Below are 14,042 nucleotides of genomic sequence, written 5' to 3' on the forward strand. Positions count from 1 at the left end.
AAAATCTTGTGATGAGAAGATTCTTCCTCATAACGAGTAAAACATATAGAAAATGATAAGATGTATTGATTCTCCACTCACAATGCATAAGAATGATAAGAATTATACTCATTTAATTTTATCCCATACTAAGTCATTAAATATATAAACAAATTGATCATTTTCTTTACCTAGAGATCACTCCCTCCATTTTTTGCAAATGGATAACATTCTTAAATGGTGGTCACTCAGTGTAACTTCCAGTACATTCATGTTACACTACAAAGGTAGCATACTAAATATACAGCTAAGCTTTCCACAATCAATGTATCAGATTAAAACTATGTAGTCCTTCATCCAATCAGAAATGAATGATAGAATTTCAACATCTGATGTAAAAAGAAAGCCTCATGACCTTCTCATTTTTAATGTTGGCATAATGTAGGACATAACTGTAAGAGATAGGTCACTGCAATAATCTTCAATTGGTTCACTTCAGTCATCAGACTACTGGATTCACTCTACTTGCTATCAAGAAATAGCTGTGGTCTAGACACAGCCAGAGCTATGGGCTCCAGCAGCTGAGTCCTGAGACCTGCATTCCAAGACTTGCTATATTTCTAATCAAACAGTTCTAAAACATACATAATAATTGCTCCTACCTGGTAAAGTGAAAAACTGCATCAGTATGCACCATCTACTCATTTAGTTCATCCAATTTCTATCAGTGCTTTCACTCAGGAAAATCAAGGGCAGTGACATTAACAGTGCAGTCTCGCTGCATGGACTCACTGATATTTGGTTTGCAACATTCAGTTTCACTCCTGGTCCAAAAATGGACAAGACACCCCAGTTTCAGAAGTGGGGTGAGAATGACTCCCCTTGACATCAAGCAAGCATTTGACTGGGCAAAGCATGAAAAAGCCTCAAGAAAATGATCATCGGCTATCACTAGGAATCAAGGGGAAGAGTCTCCTCTGTTGGACATCTGCGAAAATGGTAATAATTTTTGGAAATCAATTTTCGGCAATGGCAGGACATTGCAACCATCTTCAGTTTCTTCATCCGTGTTCTTCCCTGCACCATAAGGGATTGCTTTCAGATGACTAAATAGTAAAATTTGCTGTAAAGGAAGCAGTTTATATTCAGAACCAGATTTGAAGATTTGAACCTGAGATGATGAAACAAATAACATTTTCTGCATGGTGATCCAGCTCCAAAGCATGATATCAAATGGCATTACCATCTCCAAATTCCTTCCCATTAAAATTGTCTATGGCACAAAATGAGTTAGAGGGCACATTATGATAAAGTTCAAATTCTATACCACACTGATTCTTTTACCTGCAGGCCAGGCATAATTTCTACTTATCGGCAATTGTAAACTGTATTCAATGGCATCGTGAAGAAAGTACATCAGCGCTTTTACTTCCTCAGGAGTTTGCGGAGGTTTAGAATGACACCAGAAACCATGGCAAATTTCTGTAGAGGTGTGGTGACCAACTGCATCATAGTCTATATTTACGGATACCAATACGCCTGAGTATAAAGCCCTCCAAATGGTTGTGGACACAGCCTAGGACATCACAGGCAAACTCTCTCCACTATTGTGTACATCTACAGGGAACGCAGCAATCATCAAGGATCCACACGTGCTCTGTTCTCGCTGGTGCCACCAGGAAAGGGGTATAGGTGCCACAAGACTTGCACCATCAGGTTCTGGAACAGCTACTACCCCTCCACCATCAGACTCCTCAACAACAAACTCATCAGAGACTCATTTAATGACTCTTACTTGGGTATTTTTTTAAACATTCTCTATTGCAGTCAGTTTGTTTACATTTCTTTATTTGTTTACATGTATACGCTGTGTACAATTTATTTTTGAACTACCAATAAGTGGTAATTCTGCCTCACCCACAGGAAAAAGAACCTCAGGGTTATATGTGATGACAATAAATCTGAAATCTGAACCTAAACCTCTTTTCTGATGGCAGTAACAAGAACATAGCATGTCCTGGGTGGTGTAGATCATTGAAGCTTGCTGCTACTCTCTGATGGAAGCGTCTGATGTAGATTTTTTTTTGACGGTGGAGAGAGTTTTGATTGTAGTAAAACTCAAAAGTCTGTAGGCACCGTAGTTGAAGTAGAAACTCAATGCTGGAGAAGCTCAGCAGGTCAAACAGTGTCCTTTATATAGCAAAGATAAAATTACATAACATTACATTGCCTGTGATGTACTGCGCTTTGTTCACTGTCTTTTGCAGGGTTTTCCACTTTGAGGTATTGGTGCTCCCATATTGATGCAGACAGTCTGCACACTTTCCACCACATATCTGTAGAAGTTCACTAAGGTTTCCAATGTCATTCCGAAACTCTGCAAACTCCTGAGGAAGTAGAGGCACTGATGGGTTTTCTTTATGACATTAGTATTAGAATATATTATGACTTTGAAATGGGGTAGAGGTAGATTGAGTGAGTGGGCTAAAACCTCAGCAAATGGAGCTTAACATTGGGAAATGTGAGGTTATGAACTTCACTAAAAAGGGATCAAAGGCAGATTATTTTGCTAATGGAAAGTGAGTGTACAGAGGAATTGAAGTGCCAATTGATGAAGTAGACAAAGACGATGTGGTCAAACAATAATCATGGCTTTTATTAGCAGGAACTCATGGTACAATAATGAAAGACAATAGATACATATACAGTTATATCCAAGGGGAGTGTCCTTAACAGGAGAGATAATGCACAGTCAATGTTAGTACAGCAAGGCTCGCCAGAGGGGAGACAGGCAGCTTGGCAGACATTCACCACAGGAACCAAAGTGCTTTTTGTCAGATGCAGCAAGATTCATGAGGCTAAGTAGCATTCTGACCTTTATTTGCAAAGTTTAGTGTTCAGAAATAAGAAAATTTAGTTACAATTGTATGGGGTGCTGGTGAGGGTACTGCACACTGTTTTGGTTCCCTTGCATTTTTAAAAAAAAATGTAGAAGCTGGAAGGGCTTATTATGGTGCTATGTCTCTAAATAAATAGAATTGGAGGTAGTCTGCAGAGTTAATTCTATTAGGACATACTAAATGAATCAGGCAAACATTTTATGGAGATTAGGATAATGCATACCCCACTTTATGAAACTATGGAATCTTTTGTAAACCAAAATGGCGTAAAGTGAAGAAGCAATTACCATTAATTTCTGAGATTTTTTTGAGCATTCCCAGAGCCAAAAAAAAACCCCACCAAATAACACATAAAACTAAAAAGAACACTAACATGTAGTAAAAGCAGGAATGATATGATCAATACACAGCCTATACAAGGTAGAAATAGTATTCACTGTGTAGTTTCACTTGCCAGAATTGGGAAGACGGTAGTTTTGACAACCCTGCCGGCTGCACACTGACAACTCCCCCAGCTGCCTCGCCAGCCGCCCTGTGACAGCTCCACCGGCTGCTTTTTTTGTAAAAGCGAATTTTCGTAATTCAAGTATTCTTAAAGCTGGGTATACTTGTATAATGAAACATATACTGTAAGGCTTTTGGAGGACATGACAATGTCAAGATGTTTTTGCTGGAAGGAGTCTTGAAGAGACTCTGAGAGATTTCCTTTTTTAAAAAAAATAAGGATGTGGCCATTTATAACTGAGATGCATTAAAAAAAATTCTTGCAGAGTGTAGTGAACCACTGGAAATCTCTACCTGATAAGAGCTGTGGAGGCTAGATCGTTAGAAATGTTGGTGTGCCAATGGGGTGGAATTGAAATGATTGGCCACTGGAGGTCCTTGCTGATGAGAATCAGAATCCGGTTTATTGTCATGAACACGTAGCAGAAATTTGTTGCTTTGCAGCAGAAGTATGGTAAAATTACTATAAATTACAATTCTCTAAATACAAGGTTTTCTTTTAAAATAAAAATGGAAAAGTGAAGTAAGTGTTCATTGTCCATTCAGAAATCTGATAGCGGAGGGGAGGAGCTGTACTTGTTTCATTGAGTGTGAGTCTTTAGGCGCCTGTACTTCTTTCCTGATCTTAGCAGTGAGAAAAGGGTATGACCTGGGTGGTGAGGGTCCTTGATGATAGAAGCTACTTTTCTTGAGGCACTGCCTTTTAAAGATGGCCTCATTGGATTGAAGACTAATGCCCATGATGGTGCTGGCTGTGCTTACAACCTTCTGTAGTCTGTCCAGTTCATTGATACCTTCATACCAGACAGTAATACAACCAGTCAGAATGCTCTCAAGTCCAGTTTATTGTCATCTGATTGTACAAATACAACAGCGTTCTCCGGTCCTCAGTGCAAAAACACGCAGACACACAACTGGACATATACACATACAGATGAATAATGCACACGCAGGACAAGTATTACAATCTATAAAATAAATAAATAAACATTGCTTTGTACAAATGAGTCTCAGATAGTTAGTGTGAGCCGTTACTTTGGTCCTTTGGCATTCTCACTACCCGTGGGAAGAAGCTGTGCCTCAACCTGGTGGCACTGGCTCTGATACTCCTGTATCTCCTTCCTGAAGGGAGCAGTTGAAAGATGTGTGCAAGGTGGAAGGGGTTCTCAATGATTTTGCACGCCCTCTTCAGACAGCAATCCCGGTCGATCATGCCATTGGTAGGGGGGAGGAGGGGGAAACTCCATTGGTCTTATGGTCCTGTGGATTGATCTCCAATCCATTTTCTCTGCAGCAACTGTACACCTGCGCACACCTCCATGGAACACCTGTGGAAATTTGCAAGGGTCTTTAGAGACATCCCAGATCTTCTCAAGCTCCAAATGAAATGTAGCCACTAGCATGCCTTCTTCATAATTACATCAACATGATGTTCCAAGGATAGGTCTTCAGAGATGTTGACACCCAGGAATGTGAAGTTTATTACCTTCTCCACTGCTGATCCCTCAATGAGGACTGGTTTGTGTTCTCCTGGTTTCCTCTTCCTGAAGTCCCCAATCAACTCCTTAGTGCTACTGAAGTGAAGTGCAAGGTTGTTGTTACACACTCAACTAGCTGATCTATCTCATTTGTGTACGCTTCCTCATTGCCGTCTGTGATTCTGCCGACAACCGTGGTGTCATCGGCAAATTTGTAGAGGGCATTTGAATTGTGCCTAACCACACAGTTATAGATCTAGAGAGTATAGCAGTGAGCTTGATTTGATTGTCAGTGAGGAGATGTTGTTACCAATCTGCACTGACTGTGGACTTCCGATGAAGTCAAAGATCCAGTTGCAGAGGGAGGTATCAAAGCCAGGTTTTGAAGCTTGTTGACAAGTACTAAGGGGAAGATGGTGTTGAAGGCTGAGCTATAATCGATGAAAATCAGCCTGGTGTAGCTATTGCTGTTGTCCAAGTGATCTAAGGCTGAGTAGAGAGCCAGTGATAATCAAGTTCAAATTTTCATTGATTGTCAGGTGTTGATGTTCAGCAAAAAGGCCTGTTTTGCCTGGTATCCAGCAACTCGTACATAATTGCAGCAGACAAAAACAGTCACAGTGAGAGCTCAGTTCAAACTAATGTCCAGTAGTTCTGGGAAATAAACTATCCTGGAATCTGATAGTGCATGATTTCACATGCAAGAACCTGCTTCCTGATGACAGCAAGGCAAAGGGCATTTTGGGCACTATATCCAGGGCAGCAACCCTAATACAGTAAAGTCAAAAAATCTGGACCACCTGAGAATCCGGAACTCAAACTCTTGCCTGAAATCCAGATCACCTGAGAATCTGGACCTCATGTGTGCGTGCATGCAAGCATAAACACTACAGATGGAAAGCCACAACAGGCAACAAGGTGGGAGCGTGGAAATGTACAAAAAAAAATTATCTGGTTTTTGCACTTTGTATTTCATATGAAAAAATGTTTATTTAATAAATTATAAAAATTTAACAATTTATTCTCCCTTTAAATTTGTATTTTAAAAGTATTGCACGAGAATCTGTAAAATCCAAAAATTCAGACAAACCCAATCCTTGAGCAGTCTGGATTTTAGGACTTTTACTGTAGTTCAATTTCCATTTTCCTTATTGTCTGTACTTTCACAACATTTTCTTTTACACTTTCCATCAACCTCTCTCTGATTCTCTTTGCTATTAATGTACATGTTGGGATAATTTGCAGTTGTCAATGAACTCACCAACATGTCTTTGGGACAAATGGAGCAAACTAGACCACCCAGAAAAACATGTGATGACAATGTGCAAACTCTGCACCGACAGTACCTGAGGTCAGGTCCTGGAACTGTGAAGCAGTAGCACGAGCTTCTGAACCACAATAGGGAACAAAAGTCCTTATCACCTTTCACTCTTCTACTACAATTTCCCTTGTTACATAGTCATATACATTGGAAACATGCCCTTTACCCAACTTATCCACACGAATCAAGTGACCTACCAGAGCTAGTACCATTTCCCTGCATTTAACCCATTTCCCTTTAATCCCTTCATTTGTCTGAAGGTAGAACCATAGAACATTACGGCACAGAAATAGGCTTCTTCAGCCTCCTAGTCTGTGCCAAACCAATTTTTTGCCTAGTTCCATTACCACCTAGTCCATGGATAGGTCTCATTGCCTGAAGGAAAATTAGATGCCCAGAAATTACTGAACAATGAATAAAATGGTTCGGACACAATCTACGCACAACAATCTTAACCTTCTTTTGGATTTTGTTATCATTGAAGAAGATAAATATCAATGTGCTTTTTGGTGCTACAGTGAAACTCCTGTTACCTGGAATTCCAGCAACTGGCAAAAAAACCCCCCAGAAAATAAATAAATTAAAAATATGCAAATTTAAAATGGGCATTCCTCATTGTTATTTTGCCAATCACACAGCGCACAGCCTCAAGCAACTTGAAAAGTCACTTATCCAGCATCTACCAATCCCCACAGGTACCAGATACCTCGGGTTTTTACTGTATTACTGTGCACTTGTCATAGTTACCTCAGTTTTCCACTAGACCTCACATTGTTCAAGACGCCAATGTGAGTAATTCAGAATACTGGACTGCTTCACAATAAATATCTAAATGGAAATCACACAATACATCAATCTAATAGGCTATATTTAGAAATGGAAAAATATCAAGTGATCTCGGTTTCTTCTCTGGGCAAATTCAATATCCCTATCATTCTTCAGCTGCACAATGCTATATTCTTCATTATGAATGTCACGAAGACTGGCAAGTCTTGTGCACAAGAGAAGAGAGAAAAGGAATGGCAAAACAGTCTTGAGATTGCATAACCAACTTTCAGCCATAAAACTATGTGTCGACCCCAACAGACAATGGCCTGGCCAATTCTGTGAAACTTCATTTTTGCAGCCTTTAGGTGATTCTTCACTCATGATGTAAACCAGATTTAGTGTGTCAAATGCCTTTTACCTCATGGATCCTGTTCAATGCATTTTTGTCCCACTTCAACAGATTCTGTTATGGTCTGCTAACAAGGTGTTTGAAGAACTTACAGACATTGAACGCCAATTTCACAAAGCATTGTACACGGTTCGAATCTATTTAAATGTTGAAAGATACTCAGTTGCTCTTCTGGATATGACCAAAAAAAAGGTAGTTATGTCTTTCTTTGGATTTTTAAAAAAAGAATGACCATCCAGAATCAAAAAACATGAATATGATTTGGAAATATGATACATACAATCTAATTAAATGCAAAATATATCCTAGGAATTTTTTGATGAATGGCCAATCCTGCTGGGTGAAGTCCCTCCTTATAAAGGTCCAAAGACCCCAGATGGCAGAGTGAGTTTATGGAAAATATCTCCAATTTTGCATGTTCAGTTCCCAAAATTTACTGTGTGTTTCTGTACCTCTAATACACACTGTCTCTCAAATTATACAGGAAATTATCTTTTATAAAATCATTGATTATTTACTGGTGAAAAAAGAGGAAATCAAGGTCATTCCGTAAGTATTATCAGTATTTTACATGGTTGCAAAGCATATTTCATCAAACAGAACATTTACAACACTGTCATTTTAGGTCTCCTCCTGCAGATCATTGGTCCCTTGTGAGTGGCCTGCCAACCTTTGTTGCTGAGAATGGTTTCGTAAGTAGATTTTTAAAAAGCAGTAATTAATTTGATTTGTGTTAGATATTTTCTTTTTATCATTACAAGTGAACAAATATGCATGTAGTCAACGGGATTTCTAATCGGAATTCAAATCATTGTGCAAATTTACAACCAAATAATTTGGTTAAATGGAAAGAGTTTGTCTGAAAAATGGCCTAATTCAGAATCAGAACTTATTATTGTCATGAACATGTCACAGAATTTGTTGCTTTGCGGAGAATCACAGTGCAAACATTTCTATAAACCACATTTCAAATAAAGTGGTGCAAAAAAAAAAGACGCAAGGTAATGTCTGTGGTTCATTGTTCATTCAGAAATTTGATGACAGATGGGAAGAAACTGCCCTTATGCCGCTGAGTGCTTGTCTTCACGCTCCTGAACCTTTTTCCAGATGGTAGCAGAGTGAAGAGGGCATGGCCTGAGGTTGTGGGGGTCCTTGAGGATAGAGGTTGCTTTTTTAAGACACTGCCTCACGTAGATATCCTAGATGGAGTGAAGACTAGAGCCAGTGATGTGACATGGCGAGTTAACAATCTTCTGCAGATAACTTGAATTTATTACTGATAATTTACATTGGCATCTTTTTGAAATAAATGTCCATATACCACTCAGTTGACATTTCAATTCTTTTGGAGGCCTTTTCCAATGGAGCGCCATTCTATAGCAATAGTTTCAGAGGCAATCTTATCCCACTAGAACTGGCAATCAGTAGCCCTTTTCATACTGGATAACCTGCAAATTAGCCATTCAATGAACACCATCTGCCACTTTGCTGCCAAACTCTGCATCCTGTCTACAGTATATCCTATTGTAACCTACAAACTTCTATACTATCCTCAACACCTCCAACGTTTGTATCATCTGTAAAATGACTGTCCCACCCATCTACTTCTTCATCCAAGTCATTTATAAAAATCACAGAGCAGCCATCCCAGAACAGATCCCTGCGGAATGCCATTAGTCACTGACCTCCACACAGAATTTGTTCCATCTTCTACATTCCTCTGCTTTATGCAGGCAAGCCAATTCTGAATCCAAGCAGCCAAAGTAGATCCAATTAAGTTTGTCATGCATCATTGGTATAAATTACAAATAATTGATGCCCGGGCTCATGCTTTCCAACCAGTCATTCTGAAAATTATCACTTTATACCTAATCTCTTTTCTCTAATCATCTTTAATCCATGAAGTACATCCATGGTTGATAAGAGAGGTAGGACAGCTGGTCAGGAGGAATTGTACATAAGGTTCAGGAGGCAAAAATCAGAAAGGCTCACGAGAATTAGGATGGCAATGGTTAGTGAATGCTGTTACAGTGCCATCGATTGGGACCGGAATTTGAATCCAGTGCTTCAGGAGTTGGTATGTTTTTTCTGTATCTGCATGGGATTTCCCCAGTGGCTCTGGTTTCCTTCCACCATTCAAAACATACTGTGGGGGGGGTTGTAGGTTAATTGGGTGTAATTGGGTGGCATGGGGCTCATGGGCCAAAATGGCCTGTTACCATGTTGTATGTGTAAATTTAAAATTATATAGTAGCCAGGAAAGAGCTTAAAAAAAGCATTTAGGATAGCTAAAAGGGGGCATGAGAAGACCTTACAAGTAGGATTAAGGAAAACCCAAAGGCATTCTACATATACGTGAAGAATAAAATGATGAGAGGGAAGGCAGAACTGATTAGGAATAAAGGGGGGAACATATGCCTGGAGGCAGAAGTAGGGGAGGTGCTATGAATACTTTGCTTCACTGTTCACTAGGGAGAGGAGAATATGAGGTTAATGGAGTATGCTGAGTTTAAGAAAGAGGAAATGCTGGTTATGTCCCTGGGTCTAGATGACATACCACAAGAAGCGATGCAAGAGATTGCTGGGGCATTGGCAATGATCATTGAATCATCCTTGGCTACAAGAAAGGTGCCAGAGGATTGGAGAATGGCAAATGTGAAAAAAATGTTTGGCAGAGTCCAGAAATATAGAAGTAGTCTTAAATAAGGACAAGTAGTCAACCTTTGAATGGTAATGAAGAAGAATTTCTTCACTCTCAAAGTTGCTCATCTTTGAAATTCCCCTTCCAATGTGGGTTCTCAGGCGATGAAACAACTCAAAACTGATTTTGATGGATTCTTACGCAAAAAGGAAATTCAGGGATATAGAACAGAGACAAGAAAATTGAATTGATCTTGAAGTTCATGCAGGATTTTATTGAATCTAATTATCATCAATCTGAATGTTGACAGATCTGCAACATGATGAATGCTCCAGCAGATGAGTATTTTACATTTCAAGTAAGTCTAGCATTTATTTGTTGCAGGCTACTCAAATCAATGCATTTTCTATCAAGAAACGAACTGGCCAGAGAGAAAATATTTCTGTTAAAACAATAATGATTATGTGATTTAGTAGTGATTTCCAAGAGTATTATAATCCAATATAAAAACTGTTTAACATTAAGAATGAACACACTACATATATTCATATAAACATGTATGACTCTTTTCCTTACAAACTTGTCATTGACAAGCAGAATTAATTAACATTTATTCATGATATCCATTCATTGATTGGGCAGTAGCATGTTAACCTGTTCAAACCATCTTAAATTAATTTTTTTTGTCATGAAAAATACAAATAAAAATATAAATTTCCTATTACAGTACTTTTAAAATACTGTAAGTGAGGAAATTGGTGTATGAGAATTTTTGTATTAATTTTTGACACGTTTTAAATTGGGATATTCTTTCAGGACTTGCTGTGTTTACGTCTCATGACATATAATTTGAATTTATTTTTGTACAACTTGTTATATCTCTCACTATCTTCTTTTATAGAAAGGACCAGTAGATGAAACAGGCTGGGTTATAAAAAATGTCTTGTCTTTGCCAATCGTGAATAAGAAAGAAGATATTGTGGGAATAGCTACATTTTACAATAGAAAGGATGGCAAGCCATTTGATGAATATGATGAGCAGATCACTGAAGTAGGTGTCACTGGATTTGTTTTCACAAGCCTTATAAAACTATAAATTTGAAGAGTACAGTGTGCACACTTTCCTTCCACCTTCCTGCTGCATAATTGTTATATTGCATTTTATATTATATATAAATATGGCTTTAAAAGAGATAGATTGTGGGGGTTTAGTGTAGGTCACTTCACAAACAGACATTAACATTTCACAAGACATCTCATTTGAAATGCAAGAGCTATGCATAAGCAGAGACTTCATGTCCCCAGTGACTTTACAGAAACTTTGAAGAATGCCTATGGAGACTTCACAAGTAGGTGTTAATTGGATTGATGTTGTGGAATAAATGGACTATTGTCTTAAGCAACAGATGTCCAGGCTCAGAAAATGATTCTGATGCCAGCAATCTGTCATGTGGTTTTGCAAACAGAGAGAGGAATAAAACAGGAGAGCAGAGAGAGAGAAAACTGAGTTCTGCAGTGGCTTTTAAGTCTTCAACATGGCAAGCTTGTTGAGAACCCCATTTTGAAGACAGATTGTGAATTCTGAGTTCAGCCTGTTGAAAACCCTTGTAGTCCTTACAAAAGGAAATGGCTGGCTCGAATGTTTCTCCTGAAATAAGGGAAACAAGAGGAACTCAGTGGTGACCTGGGAGAAGAGATTATCATTAGGAAAACCCATGATGGGGCAAGTTTCTTCCGCAAGATACTGAAATGACTGATCGGAAGGAATTAGTTTGTGTGAGTCCAACGAGCAACAAATATCTCTCTGAAACCAACAAGAACTTTCTTGAGTGGTAACCATTTAAGCACCAGAGCCTGGTGAAAATTCATAAATGTTAAATTCTGTGCATAATATAACAATTGTCTGATACCGGTAAACTTGGAGCAGTGAGAAGTGAGATTGGACTGTAAATCAAAGAACATTCCTGAACATATACACATTACAGACATATACACTTAGAATTAGAAGGGGGTTAAGTTAATAGTAATAAGTTAAAGTTTGATCCTGTTCTTATGTTTAAAGATAATTAAAAGCAACATTTGTGTAAGTAACCATTTTGTATTGGTGAATTTTATATTGCTGCTGGGTTTTGGGGTCCCCTGGGCTCGTAACAGTATGAATGTTCCTTGCTGCTCTACTACTGCAATCCTCAAGAGTCTGGTTTTTACTTGGGGAGCAGAGGCCAAGGGAACAGCCCGAACTGTTGAATGGAAGTGGAACTGAGGCAAAAGTCTGCTGCCATATCCCAGTCATCTGAAGTTGGCATTTTTGGTATTCAATTGACAAAAATATTCTTGCAGAGTGATGGGGAGGAGTGCGAAACTGAATTTTTCCCTTTGAACCTTCCATCTGCATCTGTGGGATTCCCACAAATTTTTAGTCAGCCAGGATCTGTTTTTAGGATCTGGCTCAATTTTCTGGCCACTCTTTGCTTGGGCCCCTTAATCAGTAGGAAGATTAGAAGGGGGGTGGGGTTATTAACAGATTAATTGAGACATTAATTATGGAACAGGCCTTTAGGCCCAACTCATCCATGCTAATCGTGTTGGATTTCTAGGCTGCATTTGGTTCATATCCTTCTAAACCTTTCCTTTTCACATATCTGTCCAAATGTTACGGCATGGACTAGTAGGGCCGAATTGGCCTGTTCTGTGGTGTAAGTGGTTATATGGTCTTTGAATGTAGTACTTACAAAATTGTAATTGCACATAGGAACACTGAACTTCTACCTTCCTGACGATGCAGGTTTTATATCTGTCCAAATGTCTTTGAATGTAGTACTTACAAAATTGTAATTGCACATAGGAACACTGAACTTCTACCTTCCTGAAGATGCAGGTTTAATGCTGCTGCAATCCAAGGAGCTGTAGAAATCTTGGAGCAATGATAAATGGGCATCTCTATGCTTCCCTGTGGAAATGATGTAGTTGGATTTTTTTTTTCCTGAACTACTGTGTAATGTTGAACTCAAGGCAGATGTTGAGACGTTTCAATTCAACTTGTTTATAATTTATTGTAATCTAAGAGAATAATTTAGTTACAACTGAAAATGTCTACTGCTATAGCACACTGCCTTGGTCTCTCACACTGTAGTCTAATTCGTATCCTGTCCAATATAGAATATTAACCACATCCACACTACATACCAAACCCAATATAAAAGCTGATAATAAAAGGGCCATCTAGATGATAAGGGACATTACAGATGTTTCAACATCTAAAATAAGTAGTTATATTGGCATACAAGTACTGAAGAGAACATTTAGGTAAAGTGTCTTCCACCACTTTTTTTGCTACTCCTCAAACTTTGTCATGATTTTTCACAACTTTTACTTTAGTTTATTTTTCTTTTATTAGCTCCATGTCCCATTTATGGCATTGGAAAATAGGAATTGATTTCTAGAGGCCTGGTTCATAATAGGGGCAAATTAAACACTGTATGACTTTGTGTGTCATTTTTTTTGGTTTTATAATATTTTCAAATACTAAGACAACATTATTATGTCCTATTCTTTGTACATATATTTGTGCCATATACTGACAGTGGCAAAGGATGAATTGCTGATTACATCCCCACAAGATTTTCTGGGCCAATTTCTATTGAGACTACTTCTGGTATAAATGAGGTTTACTAACTTCAGCAATGTGCTTGTTTCAGACCTTGACACAGTTCCTAGGATGGTCACTCCTGAACACAGATACTTATGATAAAATGAATAAACTACAAAGCAGGAAAGATATTGCGTCGGAAATGTTAATGTACCATTCAAAGTGCACCAACAAAGAACTTCAAACCATTTTGGTAGGTAGTGTTAGGTCTGCTTTGTTCATGAATGAGTGAGACAAACACCAGGCTGAGTCGAAATCAGGGTTCTTTGTTCTTTATTACCGGATTGTAACACTTGCGACTAACCATGTTAGTCGGAGAATGCATTCTGCCGTTATCAGCAAAATGGTGATTTTTTATACCCTTGGATATGTGCTTAGAACATCATCATATCA

General features: G+C 38.5%; 2 protein-coding genes across 2 annotated transcripts in view; one reads left to right on the forward strand and one right to left on the reverse strand.

Moving 5' to 3' along the window:
* pde6c (phosphodiesterase 6C, cGMP-specific, cone, alpha prime) overlaps window positions 1-14,042 on the forward strand; it is a 34,227-nt gene that overhangs the window by 12,700 nt on the left and 7,485 nt on the right. Inside the window, exons 4-10 of the mRNA XM_069900552.1 lie at window positions 7,411-7,551; window positions 7,669-7,743; window positions 7,844-7,908; window positions 7,985-8,051; window positions 10,311-10,358; window positions 10,902-11,051; window positions 13,699-13,842. Of these exons, the coding sequence (XP_069756653.1) occupies window positions 7,411-7,551; window positions 7,669-7,743; window positions 7,844-7,908; window positions 7,985-8,051; window positions 10,311-10,358; window positions 10,902-11,051; window positions 13,699-13,842 (690 nt within the window). The remainder of the gene's footprint in view (window positions 1-7,410; window positions 7,552-7,668; window positions 7,744-7,843; window positions 7,909-7,984; window positions 8,052-10,310; window positions 10,359-10,901; window positions 11,052-13,698; window positions 13,843-14,042) is intronic.
* Window positions 10,340-14,042, reverse strand: part of fra10ac1 (FRA10A associated CGG repeat 1) — a 73,666-nt gene continuing 69,963 nt past the window's right edge. The window contains exon 13 of the mRNA XM_069900559.1: window positions 10,340-10,442. Within this exon, the coding sequence (XP_069756660.1) occupies window positions 10,355-10,442 (88 nt within the window). The 3' untranslated portion in view covers window positions 10,340-10,354. The remainder of the gene's footprint in view (window positions 10,443-14,042) is intronic.

This window comes from Narcine bancroftii, chromosome 10 (assembly GCF_036971445.1).
Source record: "Narcine bancroftii isolate sNarBan1 chromosome 10, sNarBan1.hap1, whole genome shotgun sequence".
NCBI lineage: Eukaryota > Metazoa > Chordata > Chondrichthyes > Torpediniformes > Narcinidae > Narcine > Narcine bancroftii.